The sequence below is a fragment of the Pleurodeles waltl genome, chromosome 1_2 (genome assembly GCF_031143425.1).
Source record: "Pleurodeles waltl isolate 20211129_DDA chromosome 1_2, aPleWal1.hap1.20221129, whole genome shotgun sequence".
NCBI lineage: Eukaryota > Metazoa > Chordata > Amphibia > Caudata > Salamandridae > Pleurodeles > Pleurodeles waltl.
Genome location: NC_090437.1, coordinates 1,025,010,261 through 1,025,032,392, shown reverse-complemented (window position 1 = coordinate 1,025,032,392; position 22,132 = coordinate 1,025,010,261). Strand labels below are relative to the sequence as shown.

At 45.2% G+C, this 22,132-nt stretch overlaps 1 protein-coding gene across 1 annotated transcript in view; it reads right to left on the bottom strand.

Annotated features, from left to right (window-relative positions):
• The window catches only part of RFC1 (replication factor C subunit 1), a 622,078-nt gene that overhangs the window by 445,747 nt on the left and 154,199 nt on the right, over positions 1–22,132 (bottom strand). Inside the window, exon 5 of the mRNA XM_069202064.1 lies at positions 1–43. This exon is cut by the window's left edge and continues 196 nt beyond it. Coding sequence (XP_069058165.1) covers positions 1–43 — 43 coding nt within the window. The remainder of the gene's footprint in view (positions 44–22,132) is intronic.

Below are 22,132 nucleotides of genomic sequence, written 5' to 3'. Positions count from 1 at the left end.
GGTTTCAGGGATTTCTTTCTACCAGCAAGTTCTTCTTCTTCATCTAAATAAAAACATGAGAACTATTAAACTTTAGATTTCTCAATACTCTAAAGCAAATGTAACAATCTGCTATTTTGCCAAAACATTAAAATTACAAAATTCAATAATGCAAATCTACAGACAAATGGAAGCTTAACATTGAATGAGGCCAACTCATGTGTTTAAAAGTTTGCTCGCAATGTTTTGACATTTTTTTTCCTGGTTGGTTGATCCCAATATCAGCTCCACTGACGGGAATGTCCACATGCTAGTGTTCAAACAACACAGCTCCACTTCAATCACTGCCGCAAGCCATGAGGCTATTAGAAAATCTTACTTAGGTAGCAATGCACTAGAATAGATTCACAAGTAAGTAAATCCCCTGAACAATAACACTGCTACCTAGAACTAGGTTAGAAGTTTATGATGGCCACCATTATAATACAAACCTCAATTATACAATTCCAACAGCAAATGAATAGGACTGCTGAAAAGAAACTACTGCCAGCCTTTAAGTAGTAGTAATCTGGAACAAAATCTATGGTTACTCAGCTGGAAATTAATACTAGCATAAGAGTCTAAACAACATTTACAAAATGAGTTAACAGAATTGTAAGACGCTGGCCTACAAATATCTGATGCTTGCACATTCTCTAAAAGGGCTACTAACATACCCCCGCTGAGGCCCAACTTGTCCTGGGCTTCGCAGACCCTGCAGAGGAGAGGGATACCCCACTGACTCTTGACCTCAGGGAGGCTGCGCCTCACGGAAGGCAGAGATGCTGAACCAGGGTGAAATCCAAGAATACCCATATCCCATCATCGGAAGAAATCCAGCACGAAAGACGGGCCATATTGGACAAGATGCAAGCAGATGGCCAGCAGACGAGGACTATTAGATTTGACTACAAGTTGCCTTCTCAGATAAATACTCCAGCCCTAACTGCATAAGGTATTGATGACACTTGCTCAAGAGACCGATCTGAGGTTTTCTTCAGATTAAGTCTAATAGCAAGTAGGAATCGGGGTGAGGGTTGGAGCTTAATGATTGGAAATTGAGTTCTAGTTGTATATGTAGATTTAGGACTTTAGTCATGCATGCAAGAATGGACACCCTGTAAACTACAAACCCTTCATGCCCACCACCACTTGATGAGAATCACACAAGCCCTTTGTCACTGGCTTGCACAGTCTCCAACACTGCTCAAGAGGTTCTAGCCTTAACAATTATAGATAAAACCATGAGTTTCAATATGATGGTCCTTAAAGTAGCAGTGAAAAGGTTGGCACTTTTCAATATGCTTAAGGGCTCCAAGTGCGATCTCTGTCTGCTCAAGCAGGACTGGGGTTGCATTAAATCTAAATAGTTCCCCCAAATGTTTTCTCATCCTCTGGACTGAAAAGATTGCAGTAGCCATTCAGCTCTCCAACATTTTCAGGGGGATAGTTCTGAGTACGGCGGTGGAGGAGAGGCTATTAGCAATACACTTATCCCTGAAGGATAGCCCTATCACAAGTACCATACTTTATGCCCTCAATGAAAACCAGGAGCAGTTCCTTGGAGATGGGCTGCCTGGGGTATTTACTTCGCCAGATATAGAGATATTGACAGGAGGTGACATCAAAATGATCTTTGAAAGAGATCAGCACAAAGGGCAGGTCAAAGAGGGGTACTGTCTCTGGGGTGTAAAAAATGCTTAAAGGACTTGGGGCTTCTGGATCTCTGGTGCACCAGTAACCCCTCCATTAAAGACTACACTTTCTATTCAGCCTCCAGACTGACTTACTCAAGATTAGACTACATCCTCAGAACAGCACACATTCTAAATAGGGCAAAGCTGATCAAGATTGGCGTTTCGTCCTCTCAGACAACTCACCACTGCTCACTACCTTGAGAGAATGAAGGGGAGGCTACCCACCACTCATAAAAGTTGAATAACCGTCTCTTAGAGATTCAGACAAAGCTGAGTTGCAGACCTCCACACAAAGCTTCCTCCAACTAAATGAAACTCCTGTTGGGCATATCATTACATCATGAGATACAATTAAAGGTGAGGTGTAACATAATCACCATTTCTACCAATCTTAACAAGGAAAGAGAAGCAAAGTTGATTGAGATGGAGGGTAAGGTTAGGAACATCTAAACTGAACACAAGCATATAGGTGCATGAAGACTCTTCAACCAACTAACCCAAGTTAGGCAGCAGCCTAAGGCCCAAGACCTTGACGGAACGGAATATGCACTACTCCGCATCCACCAACATTTTTATAAGGGGGACAACAAATCAGGTAAATTATTGCTATGCACACGCTGGGCAAACATACACAGTCAAAGGGTATCTGAGATTGTTTCCTCCAGAGGCAAGAGTCTCCGCACAGAAAATTAGATCACCCGTACCTTCCTGGTCTTTTACAAGACCCTGTGCAAAACAGAGGACACTTCAGACATGCCTATTTAGTGCCATATGTGGTAGCCTCTACATTGCCCTCTCTGATAAGGAAATCCCTCTTGAGGAAGTGATAAATGGTATCACTAACCTACGGGACTCCACGGCCCCAGCGTGTGGACGACTATACAGCAGAGTTCTATCAAATTTTCTGTGCCATGCTAGCCCCAATCTTAACACGCCTAAATATGAGAAGCTGCCATTACAGTGATACCCAAGCGAGGAAAGGACCCACTATCTTGTGCCTCTATTGGCCCATCTCCCTCCTTTAAGTCAGTTCAAAGATCCTCAAGGGTATCCTAGAACAACGTCCTAAGCTGTTCATAAAGGATTTAATAGACCCGGATCAATCTGGGTTTATTCCAGAGCGAGGTTTCAGTGACAACAATAAACCGATCCTCCATAGTTTAGATATCTCCTGCACCAAGAAATCAGTCTCTTGATGTCAGTCAACAACGAGAAGGTGCTCAATTGGGTAGACTGACCCCCTCCCCCAAATATACTGAGCAGATTAGGTGTAGAACCCAAATTCAGAGCCTGGATCCTGAGAAGCTACCCTCTCCTGAGCCAGGGTCAGGGTCAACAGTATGATGATAGACTCCTTCACAGTGTCTAGGGGCACAAGGCAGGGATGTCCATTGTCCTCCCTCATATTAGCACTATATGGAACCCCTCGTTGGATCAGGGCCAATCCTGAGATTGAAATATCTCCATTGGCAGACATGAATATAGGCTGGCACAATACAAGGAAGATGTAATTCTCAGTTTGTCAGAACCAACAAGGTCAATTAAGGTCTAAGGATCATTTTCAATATCAGGAAATCAAACTCTGCTCTTCCCTCAACGAAGCAGCCGTTCTTAACTATTGTGACTTTCTCACTCTAGGCTGCAGGCATCTTTCATCTTGCCACATGCACAGCCTCTCTTGGATGGACAGAATTGCGGTGATTAAAATGACCCTCTTACCCAATTCTGTATGTTCCAAACCCTGCCATTATAACCCCCTTCTGAAAACCCTGGAAAAGATACAGAAACTAGTGGAGATATATCTAAGACAGCTGAAAGCCCTGAATAGGGAAAGAACTTGCATACCTGCCTCAGGTAATGGGGCTTGGGTAGCCCCAATCTCTCCGACTGCTATCTCACAGCTCAACTTGTATATATCGTGGAATGGAATAGACAAAAATCTGAAAAGCATTGGTGTTTTACAAACCAGCTGTAGGAAGCTAGCTCTTTATATAGTGGACCAAAATGAGGTACATTGTGCAAAGAGTCCAAGCATTCCCCAGAGGTATCACAGAGGGACAATTGAAATCCCAAATACTCTCTTTTTTGGTAATGTTGCGAACAGTTAGGAATATCGGAGTGTAGTGTTAAGCATGTAAAACACATACTCATGCAGTGAGACATACACTCAAAGAAATCTGACACCAATTTATAAAAATAACACATACTTTTATATAAATTTAGAACGCAATATGATCGGAATCAGGTGAGTACTTTTTGAGTTATGAATTTTTATAGTTTTCAAAAGTAGACAGTGCCTTTTTAGGAGGCAGTAATGTTATCCTATGGAGGAGGAACAAGCACTGCATACAGGTACATTACAGTGACTTACAGGATCAGTATGGGGCAGGGTCCAAGGTCACACCAACAGGTCACCTTGGGTGGCACAAGGGTGACCAGGTGCAGTTCAGTGTTGGGTGCACCGAGTAAGTCTATGGGGGTTAGTCTGGTCACAAAGCTATTGCAGGGGTGGACTGAGAGTTCAGTCTTGGTGAACAACCAAGGGGGCTCAGTTCTTGCAATGCTTGGGGACGTAAGGATACCAGTGGTTCTGTTCTCCTCGGTCTGGGTCATCCGGGTGCAGAGGCAGTTTGGACTGTTGGGTTTACCATCACTGGAGGAGGTCGCAGTATGGGGCGAGGGGGTTGGTTGGGCCACAGAAGAAGGCACCAGGCATGGACTGGAAGGGTAGTCTGACTGAACCAACAGGTGGGCTTGGGTCTCATGAGCCTGAGGGATGTAGGGACATCAGTGGTCCTCTTCTCCTCGGTTTTACGGTCACCGGATGTGGTCGTGGTAAACTGGGGGCCTGGGGACCACGCTGACACCGCTGGCCCACTTCAGCTCAGGCTAGACGGCTCGAGTGCAGTGGTGATGTCCAGCGTCTGGTTTTTGGCAGTCCCGGTCCTCGCAGTTCTTTCTTGGGTGCCTGCAGATGTAGGGGAGCAGCTTCTTTAATACAAGGGAGTTATTCTTGGCGATCCGCAGTGCACTGGCAACTCTCCCAGTTTCTTGAAGGCTGCAACGGCAGGGCAGTTGCTCCTTGAGGATCAGGTGCAGCAGGCAGGCCGGCAGGGTTGGCGTCGTCAGTTGTGCTCCTCTGTTCTGGGGTTCAGCAGGCTTCTCGCCCACCTCTCCTTTTGTGTCCAGTGAAGATCTCCTGATCTGGTATCACAGGGTCACCTAAATGCTCAATTTAGGGTGTGTTAAGGGGAGTAAACGGTAGTAGCCAATGGGCTACTTATCCTTGGGATCACTACATCCCCTAGATCACCACTTCCTGTGGGAAAGGGCATCACCCTGCCAGAGTCCCTAAATTCCACCATACACAAGATGACGACATTTCCTAAGTTGTGCTCCCTTCAGGCTGGGCACCCGATGCTTCCTGCATAGCTAATTATCCCACCTGTCCTGGTGCCAAATGGGCCCTGAGACAGGGGGGTTGGCATCTTTCCCTGAGGTGGGCCAGATCTGCATACCAAAGGCGGTGAGCTTCTTCGAAGCACAATACGCGCCAAGCGCCACGCGCCACACCAGAACCTGGAATCAGGCTTAGTTGCACCTGTCCAAATTCATAATGCTATTATGCTAAGGAAAAAAAAAAACGAAATGCTTGCCAATCACTGAGATCCACACGGTTTAGTGTATCAACTGGGCTTGAGCGCATCTTGCTACACTGACCGATCACCCTGATAGGTACTACCTGCACCTGTCATTCATACGTAATCCACAACTGCCAGTGAATGCAGAGCCGGTGGTGATTAGACATTTACAGACCAGGGAATTCTACTCTGTGGGCGCATTCTTTGTTAATTCTCACTTTCTTTTGTTTGAGGAGTTCATGGGTACTGACCATGCTAACTCCATGCATATACTATCCTATAATAGGCTCGAAACACCCTTAGGGCAAATTATCAATCATCCCCCTCCGAACTTCTCAAGTGGCCACTCCAGATCGTGCTCTTGACGAACTCCAGTCCAACTAAGCAAATACACTAATATAGTATAATATAACCCTTTCAATGACACACACCACTTTGACTATCAAGGTGAACTGGAAACAAGACCTTGGCTAAGAAATTCGAAAAGGTCAATGGCTCTACTGCTGTGAGCAAACCAAGAGGATTTCGCCTAATGGTAGATTCTCACTTATTCACTTCAAGTTCTCACATATGGCTTACTACACACCAATCTCTAAGGCATGATTCGGCCTGGTAACTGAATCAGATTGCTGGAGGTGTAACGCTCACTGCAAAGTTTATGCCATATGGCTTAGGAATGTCCACAGATCTATGCTTATGGGTCTAAACATTTTCAATAACTGAACAAAATTGTACCTTGCGTGTTGCAGACTGTGCCAATGATGGACATATTGGTATATCTTAAAGAGGTTCCCAAGCATTTCTGTCAATTTGTAGCCACAGCTTTACCGTTGAGCAAATGCAGAATTGTCATGAACTGGCAGAGGTTTGGCACCCCAAGATACGCTCACTGAATAAGAGATCTGGGAATGTGAACTTATTCTGCAACGCATGGAACACTTCTGCCACTTGTGTTCCACCCCAGGGACATTTGGGACCCGCGCCGCTGTTACCTGATGAGCTTACAGTAAATGCCTGAGAAAGCATCCACTTAATACTTCTTAAATGCTGCTGCTGTCCTGGAGCGCGCGTAGCGACTGTAATATTTTAGTCAGTCAAAACTGTATTATTCTGCTTCCATCGCTGCTAATATTGTATCTACATAGCTGTTCATGGAAATTTCACTTATGTCTACGGCACCCCATCTACCTGGCTTCACACATGACCCTCTCCATCTTCTGCTTAGCCTAGGGACCGCTTTCTTGCACCGTTCCTACGTGGCGGTAATCCTCACAACAGCTGCCCAGGGAGTGTCCATGGGGGTAGCAGGACGGTTGTTGTCTTCTTCTCTTTTGTTTTTCCTTTGTGTTTGGTTCAACGTCGATACTATCAAAGACACGTTACAACGGGCACCAAGCTACTCAGGCTAGCAGAGGGTGCACTGCTCACTCCTGCCCACCCACCGTCTACATGCACAATTCTGGTTACCACTGTCTGCTTTTCAATCTGTCAATAAAATTGTTTTAAAAAATGCCTATATTGTGTGTTGTATACCGTATTTTACACCAGTGTTTATAATAAAAATGGAAAATTTAAGTTAAAAAAAAATTCCAGATAGTGTTTGAGTATCGACAGTGGCAGAATTGTCCCATACTACTAAACAACTTTCATATTAATATGGGGCCCGATACTACCCTGACTCATGGTTACAAGTATGACCAAGATGTATCCAACATTGCAGAATCTGAGCCAATACGTCTCGATATATTAAGCCTGAGACGCACAGTTATGCTGAATGGGGATCGGCTATATATGCACTGTTTATGTCACTGGTTTGTAAAATGTCTCATGTCCATGCTTTAGTGTCCTGTTTTACAGACTGAACAAAATCTCAATAAAATATATATTTTTTAAAAACATGTGGCTATTTATTTCCAAGGCAGGCTAAACAAACTATGCTCGTCAACTGATGCAAACGGCCCAATACACAAGAGAAGCATCTTCAATTCCAACAGCTTTGACCTAGGCGACCAGACTGCGCAAAGGAACAAGAAAATAATGGAAAACAAAGAGCTATATAGTCCAACACAGGGGTGAGCAGAAGCCCTTAGTATGTACAGCGGAGCTTGTCACAGATTATACCGTATCCTGGAAATTACTAGCGCGAAAACGGTGTGCAATAGTTAGGGTCAGTAACAACTTCCAGAAAATCTTTAGGAGCAGCATCTACAACAGAGTGCAACAAATTAAACCATTTCTAAACATGAGCAAAGCTTAAAAAGTTAATGAAATGGGTGAACAAACAAATCTATGTTCACCCAATTAAATTATTTAAATATGTTAGATATTAAAGTCTAACTTGAAATAAACGCAATTACAGCATATATTTAACAAGGACTTAATGCGCTCTGTTTGGAAGGCTCGTCTCATAACGTCGCATATCAAAACAAGCCTTTCCAAAGGTCGTGTATTTCCACCACAGGGGCACAACGCAAGGTCTTGTTTACTGGCATTATACTGTAATTTAAGTGCACGAGAAAGCACAACACAGCAAACCCCACTCACGAAACGGAAACGTTACTGCAAGCGTTGATGAATTTTCAACAACATGATATTAGAGTTTCATAGCCCCTTGATTAATGTTCCTTAATTAAAAAGAAAAGGTGTCTAGTTTACCTCCGGACACAATATCCTGCTCCCCAGAGAGCAGCCCTGGGCGCTCAGATTACAATTCAAACATCTCCACATACAACGTGCATTTGGTCAATTAAACCGCGGATTCAGAATCTACTGAAACTCAATACCACAGCATGAGACAAACATTATGGGAGCAGATGTACGGTGGCAGTGGAGTGCCAACACAAATAACGGACTAATGTGAAATATAAACTTATTAAGACTTCTCTGATGATTATTATATCTGCACTGCAGATAAGAAAACCAATGAACAGCAAAGGTAATAACATAGAAGCATCTCGATATACCGTCACCTCGGGGCTCCATACTTTCGAGCTTAAGTCTCGTCACTCCATAATGTACTTAATACATAAAAGTGGTCTTCCTCCGAACCAGTCCTGAACCAGCATTTATTTTTGGTAACCGGTATTTAGTTTTCAACAAAAAGCTTTGACAAAGAGCAAGAACAAGTCTTAAAAGGGCAAGGGGATAAAGACAAAGCTACGAATACAATGACATGGGGAGGGAGCAGGTATGTAAAAGAAGGCGCAAGACTGAGATAAAAGGATAGGACAGTAGAGTAGTGAACTAAGGATATAGACTCAAAAGTAGGGAACCTTGAGGTGGGGTCTCTGTTTCCATTTTACTCTAAGCAGGAAAGCATTTTAACTGAGCAAACTGAAGATGTGTGGTCTCGTGGGAATGACTGAACTGTTTTGTTAGAATTTAGGAATTGTTCAAAACTTTGCCCTTTTTGCCGGGTCACCACGGATTTTTTTTTGCCTTTTTGCTGAACTCTATTTTTTTTACTGTCCATGGAACTCTGTGCACTTTACAGCTCCTAACTAGTGGTAAAGTGCTTGTTCTCGGACTGTCAATATGGTAGTCCGGTTTGGCATAGTTATCTTACCAACAAAACCCTAGTATATGGCACCCACAGGGCATGCACCGTCTGTAAGTTCAATGGCCCCCAGTGGGCTGCGGCACTCACTGTGCGTCCCACTCCTGTGACAATGCAAACATGACTGCAGGTCTGCCTCCAGCAGCATGGTTGTGCAGGATTAAAATGCAAATTAAACCAGTCAAAATACCGCTTTTGACAGGCCTAAACCCTCCTTTTAAATATTTATAAATCAGAGTACGTGATTATATTTGAAAAAAATGTTATGTAAAGGTTAATGGTAAACATGTAATTAACTAGAGCCTCAAAATTATTTTCTGTTGTAGTAGGGACGGCTGCTACATAGGAAAGTACCGGGATAAAATATTAAGTTTAATAAATGTTAGCTACACAACAGAACTATTTCAAGGTCCCTTTTAATAGTTAAACAAATTCCAATATAATGGTAAGTCTGAATTTTGTTTTGTAGTGATGTCCTTTTGGACCCACGCTGAATCCTTGTTTTAGAATTATTTCACATTTTACAGGTTTTAGCTGCATTGTTTTAGCATGGCTTTTTAGCAGATGCATTTTACACACTTCACTTGCATGATATTATTCTAGGAGTATATCATACCCATTGATTGTTTTAGTTTGCCTTTTCTTGACATAATCAATACATGGTGTTCAACGCAAGAACATAGTAAACGATATCCTAGTACTTGTGTTGCCCGTTTAGGAGAGAATTTCTATCATGTAGACATAGCAATAAATCACAACTATGCTTCTAATACAATGGCTTTTGTTATATAAGTGGTGCACTGACCTGGAAAGAGCAGAGGGCACTCCGGCCACAACCTTCCTGGGACGAATGCTGTAGTTGACATTCAGTTTTGCTGGTGCTAATCCACCAGCTTCCTGAGAGGATTACCATCCACACTGCAGGCTGACTTCTGATGCAGTTTCCAGGTATGGGGCTACGGCTAATCCCTTCGATTGAGCAAAGACAGTGGTTACACCTGCTATGCTCTCAGTATAGTCTTAGGGTTATGTAGGAACAGCTAGAAATCATTTATCATGGTTGGTATATTCATCCTCTTTACCATGATTGTAATGCTGATTACTTTACTTTGTTTCATCAGCCTAATTAGCGGAGCTCATTCTCATTATGCAAGATTAAGATTATCTTCATAAATACACTGAAAACGTATCCTGTATCCCTCTTGTGTTTTGCCTGGACATACACGAGAGGTACAACAAAAGGGTGAGGTCTGTTTCCAAGACTTCCTTGAGATTCCGATTATCATGTTCAGGTTGCCACAATAACCTCTCACCCCGGCAGGGTTGGGGATGTAGGTGAGGCACTGTGAGCTAGCCAGGAGTTGGGCCGGTGGTTTCTGATGCTGTGGACGGACTTAGTCTTCCACATTCTGAAGTTCTGTCATCTGAATTTACAGTCCTATTATTTTAGTTTTAACCGTATAACAGTCTATTACAGAAAATGTACCCTTTGCCTGCGAAAAGCCTCTGGAGCACTTTCTGTAAGTATTCATATTGCTGGCTTCCCTAAAGTGCGATGTGAACTGCTCCCAGGACAGGGATAATGGGCTTTATGTGTGAGAAGATGTCCTTGCCCTTGACAAGATGGCTTTGGGCCTGTCCCCAGACCCTTGGTGCACTTCAAAGAGGTCTCTCCTGTCACAGGCATATGTTGCTCACACAGAACTGACTTTAGAACGGTCCCTGGGGGAGAGGGGTGTCTGGAAATAAAGTATGGTTTTACAAGCACCTCCTGCACTGCATGTCCAGCAGATTCCAGGCAGCAATTAAAATGTTGAGATAACACTGGTGATTAATGTTCCTGCTGGAGAGAAGAGTAGAAAGAATGTGTACTATGCAGATCACAGAACTATATTTTATTTGTTAGCTCAGTGGGTTACTTTTGTCATACAGATCCTTCTGTTACTTGTGGGTCATAAGAAACAATCCTATTATAGCACAGTGACTTATGAACTGTCTTTAAACGGCTTCATGCAAACGGCATAGTATCGATTAAGACGCTCTATTGTTGCCCCTTCTTTAATCATTTATTCCCAATGTTGCGGAAATGGTTTTGTTTGGGTACAAATACACTCTTGTTAATAAAGCCATCCCCAACCAATCTTTTAAAACAAATGAAAAGCATGTGAGAGAGGAGCTATGGAGATATGAGGGGAACTGGTGGAGGGTGGAAGTGAGGGAATCCGTAGAGGAGGAGGTCACTGGAGGTGTCAAAACAATTGTCACACTGGGCACTACCAGAGCTAAAGTGATTTCATACCAGAGCCTGCCCCCCTTTTGTCCTAGTCAGCCAGACACCAACCCTGTGGGAGGGAGGGCTGCCTCAGAGCTGGTTTAAGACTGACTGCCAGGGCGGGGCTGTGAGTTTCCTCCTTGCAATTAAAGTGTCAGTACCTACTTGAATGTTACATCCTGCTCGACAGGTCTGCTGGATTTACCGATACTATTTGGGGTGCACGTCAAAGGAGTGAAACCGAACTCTATTACACTTTAAGTGTATCCACTGTCTGGTTGCTAAAAGCTCAGCTTTGTTATACCAGACTTCCATCTGAGGTTGCTGTGGATACAGGAACTGCATCAAACTGAATTTTGGTGTTAGATGTGGGAGTGCACTGGGATTACCACAGCACAATCTACCACACACCCCCAAGCCCCCCAGAGCCCAGCATTAGTGTGGTCAAAGTCTTTGTCCATCTTGAAAATGCCCCATGGTAGAAGGATTAGCGTGGAACCTTTACGCTACTGCCTTGGGCAGCCCATGGGTAATTTCTACTCACTAGCACTTTAAGCATCAATGTGGCACATCAAGGAACCCACTTCACAACACTCCTGGACCCGAGGCACATGAGAAGGAATGAACGTACTTAATGCACTCTGAGAAAAGCCGTGCAGGATTGAACCTGTTTCTCTTGTGTCCAGCAAACAGAAGTGGACTCCGACGGTCATTATGATGACCTCCTGTTAAAGGTACAGGGACACAAGCTATACAAGGCTTTTCCTGCAACTAACCAGCTGACTAGTGGCAGATGGACCTGGATTGGACCCTGCTGTTGTGACTGCCATCCAGTGAGTCTCTTAGTGCCTACCCTGAGTGCCTCCTGTGGGACGTCAGAAGTGCACTTCTGTGGTGAGTTGTGACTTACTGCGCAGAAGTCAGAAGGTAAAATCTTTTGCCAGGACAACTCTGGTTAGTGTAGCCAACCCGCACATCTTCACAGTCATTGTTAAACTGCGCCTAGGTCCTGTTTTACTGCAATCATCAGGGGTGTGGAATTTAACAAAATATCTACTTGTCCATGAGACAGGTTGCTTTATAAATCTACTTCTCCTGTAGAAAACTACTTGTCCCTTTGGTAGTACAGCGACACATTATGGCAGCAATCTCAATATGTAAGAGCTCTGATAATAGCCTCTCTGATTATGCCAGGGCTAATACAATAAAAGGGCTTGAGTACTAACAATTTCAAGCCTTACTTAAGCAATTTCTTTATTTCGCCACCTTTCCGCAGATTTACATACTGGGGCTGAAGGAAGCCGTAAGCAATAGTTCCAGGGCTGGAATGCCTCTGAGTCTGTGCAAACCAACTAACTTGTTAGTTTTAAGGATTTTCATCAGCTGTTTTCCAATCTTTCCCCCTACAGAGGAAGATTGGAAATGTACTCCTGACAAGGACTGAAGTTCGTCCAGGGTTGGGGAAAAAAGTGGCTAGAGGAAAAGTGAACTTGTAAACGCCCAACAGATTTTTGAATGAGCAAATCTACATTTTTGCTAATTTGCTTCTGCTAAAATAAAGTTGACAAATATTTTCTATGAGTACGGATTTTCCTGGTCTACTTCTGTAAATTCTTGTGCATTCAAGAAAGCCACTTATGCCAAGACTTACACCATGGGTGCACCTTTGTGACTTTCTTTAAGAAAATTAGGTCTGGCGTTAACCAAGACATTCTGTTTTTAATACAATTCTATTTCTCTCTCTATTCATCTATCAGCTGGCTTTATTGTGAGTGATAGCATTCTGATCTTCACAAGGAGCATATTGGCACACACAGTAGTTTTGTTCAGAGCCAGGAATACTGTGGCAATTTATGCTTTTTAAGACCAATTTATTTTCATTTTGTTTGCTTTTTGTCCATATTTGTTACAATGGAGAAGGCATGGCAGCTCCCACAACAATAAAGTGTTACAAAAGCCATGTTAAAACAAAACACACATTGACAAATCCCAAAGACTGACCACCAATGTTGGATTGGTTGGCTTTGCCAGTGCTTGTTTACGGTCATGTTTCCCATAAACTTGTTGAAAATGGTTACACTGATTTTCCATTATGACTATTTTTTGCAAATACTAGCATGCATCAACACGTTTTACTAAATGATGCTTCACAGAAATAGTACCTAAAATGTCACACTGATTCAGCAAAATGTTTTTTTCCTACTTGCATTTTTTTCTGAACATTTTATTTGAAAAACAAAGAACCATCAATCTTGCTTACAAGCTTCTGCAAACATTTGCATCTAATCAGGGAGTATTCTGGGAGCATTACATTAGCCTCATTTTGTTAAACTTTCAAACATGTCAATTTTTTTTTTTACTGGACCCACTGTCAGTAGTGCAGTGTGACCTTACATCGTTTGATAAGAGGGTTCACCTTAAAAATAAAGGCTTTGCATTAATGAACCATAAATATAAGTTCGAATAGCATTAACATATGGACACAAATATTACCTAAAATGCAGACAGTTTCTTTCACTGTAAAGAACAAGTTACTTACCTTTGATAATGAATTATCTGGTAGAGACATATTCTAGTTGCAGATTCCTCACCTTATAATTTCCCCCAGGTGTCAGTCTGGATCCAAGCACTACACCTGCGTGTTGTCAGGTGGCTTCAGTCGACTCCATGGCTGTCGTTGGCATCATGGTCACCGGATATGACATCACTGGTCATATATGGGAACATCCGTGGGGCGATGTCAGTTTCTTTTCAGGACTATCCACTCCAGAAGCGCAGAGCCATGAAGAACACTTACCCTGCTGCACCTGACCTAGGGCCCTGAAATGGAAGTCCCTGTCCCTAGAAATCAGTTCGCAGAGTGGGGAGGATGGGTAGGCCGGTAAGGAATTTGCAACTAGAATATGTCTCTACCAGATAATTTGTTACAGAAGGCAGGTAACTTGTTTATCCGATAGACACTTCAGGTTGCAGATTCCTTACCGGCCCAACAGATACCCAAGCAATACCATCCCCGGAGGAGGGTCTGCGAACCAAGATTATATTAGGAAGTCCTGAAGGACCGAACGGGCAAAGTACCCATCCCTTCAAACCTGACTGTCCATGGAGTAGTGTTTGGTAAACATGTGCAAGGATGGCCACGTTGCGACCTGGCAGATGTCCAGGACTAGAACTCAGCGTGCTAATGCACTGGTTGCAGCTGTTGTCTGGTACAGTGCGTGCGCAAACCCTCCGCGGGTTGAATTTTAGCCAATGCGTGGCACATTTTAATGCAGAGAACAACCCATCTAGAGATGGGTCTCTTCTGCACTGCCCAACCTTTCTTTGCACCCACATAACTCACAAAGAGTTGATCATCCATCTGGAACTCTTTGGTACGATCAAGACAGAAAGCCATCGCTCTTTCTGGGTCTAGGCAGTGGAGTCTGTCCTCTTACTAAGAAGGATGTAGGGGTGCGTAAAAAGTAGTACATAAAAGGGTGTGACCTCTTTAGGTAGAAAGGAAGCCCTGGTATGAAGCACCACCTTCTCAGGATGATCTTCCAACAATAAGAGATTTAATCAAGGAGGGTTGGTAAGGCAATCTGAGGAAAGCCGAGATGGCACACAACCCTCAAGGGTGCCCAGAGCAGAGCCCTGTTGGGCCAGAGAAAGAACAAACACAAGAACCTCAGAAAGAGGGGCAGAAAGGGGGGGGAGGTGTGTTTCAATCAGACCTGTCTGTACACCATGCAACAAATTTGTTCCAGCGACAGGCATATACTATTTTGGTGGAGAGACGTCTGGCTAGCAAGATAAGTGTCAGACTTCAGGAGGAAGGTCAACAGCTGTCGTCTGCTGCAGCTCACTCTCGTTGCAAGAAGTCTGAGACTGGACAGGTTTGGGTGGAGAACCGTCCCCTGCTGCTGTGGCAGAAGATCTTCCCAAAGAAGCAGTCTGAGTGGAGGATCGATTGCTAAAGAGTTCGGGATACCAGACCCTTCATGCCCAGTCCAGAGCCACAAAAATGACTTGGGCCTGGTCGTTTTTGATCTTCCTGAGAACTCTGGGCAGAAGTGGTATTGGTGGAAAGGAGGCCTGAGCTGCACTGAAGATGAAAAGCATTGCTGAGCAAGTGCCACGTAGAAAACTCCAGCGTGCAAAACAGCTGATGTGGGTTCTCTGCAGAGGCAAACAGATCTAACTAAGGTTCTGCCCACTGCTGAAAGAGGCCTTCCGCCACCTACGGATGGAGACGCCATTCGTGATCGACCAGGCATTGACAGCTGAGTTTGTCCACTCTGGTCTTCAGACAGTCCACCAGATGTTGAAGTACCATTGATATGCTCTGATGTTCCAGCCATGTCCAGAGACGCAGCGTCTCCTGACAAAGGGTCCACGACCCCACCCCGCCCTTCTTGTTGCAGTTCCACCTGGCAGTGGTGTTGTCCGTTAACACCTGCAGCACTTTCCCTTTGAGAGAGGGAAGAAATGCTTTCAATACTAGCCTGATTGCCCTGAGCTCCAAAAGTCTGATATGGAACTTGGACTCCCCCGGCGATCAGACACCTCTGATCTCCCCCTTTCCCATGTGGCTGTCCCATCCCAGGAGTTATGCATCTGTCACTACAGTCAGATCTGGTTGAGGAAGGGAGAGGGGTCTGCCTCCGCCCTAATCATGGTTCAAAAGCCACCACTGCAGATCTTGCACAGCCCCTCCAAGATCTGAACCATGTCGGAGAGATTCCCCTGATGCTGTGCCCACTGGAACTTCAGGTCCCACCGCAGACCCCGCATATGCCATCTGGCATGTAACCAGCAGGATGCAGGAGTCCATGAGACCCAGCAGCCTCAGAGTCATTCTCACCAAAATCCAGGATAGAGGCTGAAACATCTGTATCATAGTCTGAAAATCCTAAACTCACCACTCGGGAGGATAGGCCCAAAACTGCACTGTGTCCAGAACAACTCCAATGAAAGAGAGCATCTGAGAGAGAGTCACGTGTGACTTCGGCACATTTATAGTGAAACCCAGCGATTGGAGGAGGTCCGCCATAGTCTGGAGGTGGGAGACGTCAGCCTAGGGTAAGGTCACCTTCACCAGCCAGTCTTTGATATGGGGGGGTAGTCTTGAAGGGGAGAGAGTAGCCCCTTCGGTATATCTGTAAAACTCACCTGTCTGACGTGATGGTGTGCCAGTGGGGCAGGTGATGGCGAATCCTTCCTCCGACTGGTCCCTGTTGGGGAAGCGTCAGATTAGGAAGGTTTGGAGGCTGCAGCTAAGGGGGGAGCGGTGGACTGGCTAGACCGATGGCTCCCTAATCGACACGGACGCTGGATCCCACGTCCCCATCCACGCAGAGGTTGGGCAGCATGCGGTGCATGGTGGCTGATGGGGAACGGAAGTAGCCGGGCACCCCTTCCATAGCCACAAAAGGGATGAAAAGCAGACGGAGGGGGGACGAGTGGCAACTGCAAGGCCTAGAGACTCCCTAAAGCGCTCGAGTGCCCAGTCTGCTTTGTTTCCACAGAGACGGGTGCCATCAAAAGGCATATCCATCAGAGTGAATTGGACATCCCCTGAAAAGCCAGATGTCCTCAACCAGGCATGGCACATCAATACCACCGTCAAAGCAACCAATCTGCGCAGAGAGTCGGTCATATCCAGCCCACATCTGTGAACTTAACTGCATCTCTCCCGTCAGCAACAGCTTGGAAGAGAGTGGCCCATGTCCCATAAAGTATGGGTATAACGGCCCAAAAGGCATGCGATGTTCACAGACCAAAATGTCAGGCTGAAGGAAGAACAGTTTCTTTCCAAGGTGATCTAGCCTCTTGGATTCCCTATCTATGGGTGCGGAAGGGAACGCTCCATGGGATGTTGAGGCTTGGATAACCAAGCTCTCAGGGGCAGGGTGTTATGGAGGCAGGCTTTTGTGCTATTCACAGGAGCCCCTGTGCTGGATTTGGACCTGGTCCCCAGCATGACATCAGTGAGGGCTTCACTGAAGGGCAGAAGGGGTTCGGACGTGGAAGTCCCAGGCTGAAGCACCTCAGTCAGGAGGTTATTCCTGACAGCCATCAAAGGCAGCTAGAGGCCCAAAGACACCGGCCACTTTTCGAACCACAATGGTAAGGGGAGACAACATGCCAGCCTAAGAGGAAGTGTCCAGACCGCTGGCTTCATCCAGTTCCTGAGCCCGATCATTCTTTATATTCTTGGGTCTTCAAGTTGGTATTCTAAAGGGTCCAGCGCCCCCTCCATATTCTCACAGAACTCGTGCCCATAAGAATAAGGGTCAGGATCTGACCTAGGGAACCAGGTCCTCACCTAAGTCGGAATGGGCGTTGAGTGATGCCGGTCCAGCTCGTGTCAAAGCTGGCAATAAGTATGGGATCGACGCCACTCGCGGGCCCAGGCAGTGTCAGGAGCATTGATACCAAAACGGTCATCAGGGAACATCGTAATGGTACAGCCAATGCCAGTCGGATCCAGAAGCAGATCCCTGGGTGCCCCGGGTGCAGAGGCCAAAACCGCTGGCATGGAACCCGAGGTGGCCCCTGCTGACCCTGCAGGACCCTAGGGCACTCCGACAGGAGTGGACAGCCCAAAGGTAAGGTGCATGGCCTAATAAAATTCCTTCAATTGGGCAGGGGTGACTCCAACTCCGGGAAACTCTGGGAGGCACGGAGCTGACCCAGAAGTAGGCTCTGAGGATGGAGGCCTACAGCGACGATGCTCCTTCTGATGGGGTGAAATGGAAGACCACTTGTGCTTCTTTGACTTCTTGTTATGCTTACCCAAGTGTCCCGAAGATTTTGAATGGAACGCAGACAAATGGTGAGGGCTCCGCGAGTGGTCTCGGGACCTTCCTCTCTACCGGGAGCAATGTAGTCGGGCCGTAAGTAGCATTAGGGACCGCTCCCACAAAGCCTTCAGGCTCATGGCATGGCGCTCGGAGAACGACTTTGGGTCGTGGTCGCACTCCAAACATCACAGACACACGAGGTGCGGGCCTGCCACAGGCATCATCCGGTGACAGGATTTGCAGGGCTTGAAGCTGGTCTTTCATGACAACATCCTCAAAGCACCAATAAATCAAAAAACTTCCAGTCAAAAAGTGACTGCAGAGGTAGCTCTCTTCAGATCTGCGCGTAGACTAGCGCGGAAAAAAAATAACTGGTGTCAGGGTGGCGCCAATATACAACCCGCATCATCATGTCCAGCAACCACGACGCCAACAATGGACAAGGAGTCGACGAACACCACATGATGGTACACACGAGTACTGCTCGAAGAAAATCTCCAGATCCAGACTGACACCTGAGGAAAATTCTAAGGTAAGGAATCTGCAACTAGAAGTCTGTATCCGATCTGGCAGCCAAATGGTTTGTGCTGCAGGGGATTGGGTCTACTTCTCCCAAGAACAAATTAAACATGAAAACTTGTTGGTCTTGAACCCAAACAATACGTCCTTGGTAGGGCAAATAGGCATTCCACACACCTGAATCACCATTATTGGCACTTTGATCTTCTTGGCACAATTTCTACTTTAAACTTAAAAGAAAGAAAAAATAAAATCATCATATCTTTGGGACCCCTTACTGAATTATTTTGTCTGCTGAATTTTTCTAATTTGTTGTGGGACTTTCACTGTTTTGCATTTCTGCTTTATTACTGTTTTAGCACTGAATAAATACTTTACAAATTGCTTTCAATTTAAGCCTGAGTGCTCTGTGCCATAGATACCAAGGGGTTGAGTTCAGGTCTATTTAGTGACTTTAGTGTTTCAGCCTGGCAAGAATTGTGATTATTACTTGAGGTGGCTACTTATCTCCCCTCCGCTAATAACCCCATTTCGTACACCAAATATGACTCACCTTTGGAGTGCACCACAGCAAATCGCTGAAGTGTAAGGAGGTAATTGTATAGCTCAGCATTCACCAAATATTCGGCCTCTTGGCACTGCACAACCTGGTGACACTCATTCTACTGACACTCGGCAATCATCTTGGACTGGAAAATCAAGTTAATAAACTAAAGCGCCATTCTGACTTTCACAGTTAGATTTCCAAGTGATTTTGGATGCCATACTAGGTGTGGGATAATTTATTATTACCCATATATAAACAAATGAGCGATTTAACGAATTGGGAGATTACCTGAAAGCCGAAATTTACACTGCTGGACTGCTTTTTTCAATTTACAGTCATCAATCTCTGCACATAACCCTGATCCCTAATGCTAAAATATATTTTTTCTTGTGTAATACTGTAGCACTGTGTTTTTCTACAGTATGTGTTTAGACTTGCTAACTGTTTTCATCAAAAGCTCGCTTACCTCCAAGGTCTTGCTCAAGCCATATAAAAATGCAAACAAATACAATAAAAATAAACTCTGGGATTCTGTCGTGTCAGCAGCAAGATCCTAAGGAAAAACTTTGGGCACCTTAATTAAGTACTGCTAAATCTCCATGTCATGTTCTTTAAATCTGCAAACCCCTGGACAACTGCGCACTACAACCGGGCTGAATTTTATTTTATGACTTGGAAAGAAGCTCACAGTCACTGTCCTGCCTCCTTTTTAGATTGAAGGATCAGCTCAAAACATGCACTTTAGTCTACGCTAAGATTACAGTGTCACTTCGCAATGTACTGGAATGCCAAGGCTGCTGTGTGCAATAAAATTATGAAGCAGACAGTGCAAGCAGTTTTATTACTAACCCAGAACATATGTGATCAAAGGGCAACTGACAACTGTCACTGTGCTGAACTTACACCCACCCATCATTCCAACTAACGTAACTAACTGCACCTTTGCAGGGGGCCACCTGTCTCATTAGTCTAGGTGAAAAAGATAACAATACACTGAGATACTATTAATCAACCTATTGTACTAGTCATTAACTAACAGGCAGAATGATAGTGTTTGACATAAAAGCCTGTAAAATAGCCTATAGGGCTCCTGGTCACTGGTTTCGATACAAGCACAGTGGATTCAGTCTTTCGTTCTTGGAATGGGAGGTCTAATCCAAGTCCAATTTCCTTTTCTCCTAATGATCAGCTTGTAAACATAGTAGTACATTTTGAAAACAGCCACATACCCCACTGCTGAGATTCACCACAGCCATTTGTTTAATCAACAAGTTACTTACCTTCGGTAATGCTCTTTCTGGTGAATATTCTATCTAGCTGTAGATTCCTGATCTTTAGAACATCCTGAGGTACCAGAATCAATCAATCAATCAATCATGGCGTTTATAGAGCGCGCTACTCACCCGTGAGGGTCTCAAGGCGCTGGGGGGGGGGGGGGGGGAATCACTGCTGTTCGAAGAGCCAGGTCTTGAGGCGCTTCCTGAAGGTGAGGTGGTCCTGGGTACTCCTGAGGTGGGCAGGGAGGGAATTCCACATCTTGGCTGCCAGGTAGGAGAAGGATTTCCCTCCAGCGTTGATTCGGCGGATGCGAGGGACGGCGGCGAGAGCGAGGCTGGTAGAGCGAAGTTGACGGGTGGGCGTGTAGAAGGCGAGGAATGGCTCCACAAGATTTAAATAGTATTGCTCCTGCACACCAATATGTGGCATTGTGCAGCTCCACACAAACTTCACTCCAATCGAGCCGCAAATAAGCACCACCGCTGCACGTGGAAGTCACATTTCTTTCTAGACTCTGTCTATGCCCTTGGACGCAGAAGAAAACTAAGATCAGAAGTGCTCTCTATTAACGATGTTACTTACCTCCGGTAATGACTTTTCTGGTAGAGACTATCTACCTGCAGATTTCTTACCTTAGAATTATCCCCAGGCATCAGACTGGGTCTGGAAACGTTTCATGAGCACTACTCCTGCATGTCGGTAGGTGGCATCATCAGTGCTGTCCGCGCCGCAAGTGACATGCATGGTGGCTATTTAGGCACCACCCTAGCATACTTATGTCAGTTTCTTTTTGTGACTTTCCACATCATGTTGTGGAGCCACGAAGAACACTGGTGTGGAAAACTAGGGCACTGAAAGAGATACAGCCTTGATCCTAGAAATCCAAATGAGAGCGGGATGATGGGTGGGTCTGTATGGAATCTGCGGCTAGACAGATAAGGCATTACCAAAGGTAAGTAACTTGTTCATCTGATAGAGGCTTCCAGCCGCAAATTCCTTACCATAGAATAAACACCCAAGCAATACGTCCCCAGAGGAAAATCTGCAAGACAGTCTCACACTAAAAAGTCCTGCAGGACCAAATGGGGAATGCCCTGTCCCGACGGACCTGACTATCCAGGCAGTAGCGCTTGGTGACTATAGGAAGAGAAGCCCACATTGCTGCCAAGCAAATGTCCAGGACTGGAACTCCGCGTGCTAACACAGTGGTTGCAGCCTTAGCTCGGGTGGAATGAGCATGCAAACCCTCAGGTGGTTGCTTCTAGGCCAGTTTATAGCAGATTTTAGTGCAGAGCACAATCCGTCAGGAGATGGGCCATTTCTGCACAGCCTTCCCCTTCTTGGCTCTGACATACCCCACAAAGAGTCGGTCATCAACCCAGAACTCTTTTGTGCGGTCAAGGTAGTACGATATCGCTGTTTCTGGGTCCAGTCGATGGAGTTGCTCCTCATCCTTAGAGGGATGCGGCATAGCATACAAGGTAGGTAGGGTGATGGACTGGCTTACATGAAAGGGAGTGACTAATTTCGGCAAAAAGGAACCTCTAGTGCAAAGAACCAGCTTGTCTGAGAAGAAGGTTAGGTACAGAGGATTAGGAGAAATCCTGGAGCTCACTGACCCTTCGGGCAGATGTTATCGCCCTTAGGAAGGGTGTCTTCATGTTAAGGAGCCTGAGAGGACAAGTATGTAGTGGCTCAAAAGGAGCACACATCATAAATGTGAGTACTAGATTGATGTCCAACTGAGGCACGATAAATGGAGAAGGTTAAAACATATGTTGAAAGTCTTTTTTTTTTTTTAAACCATTTACAAAAG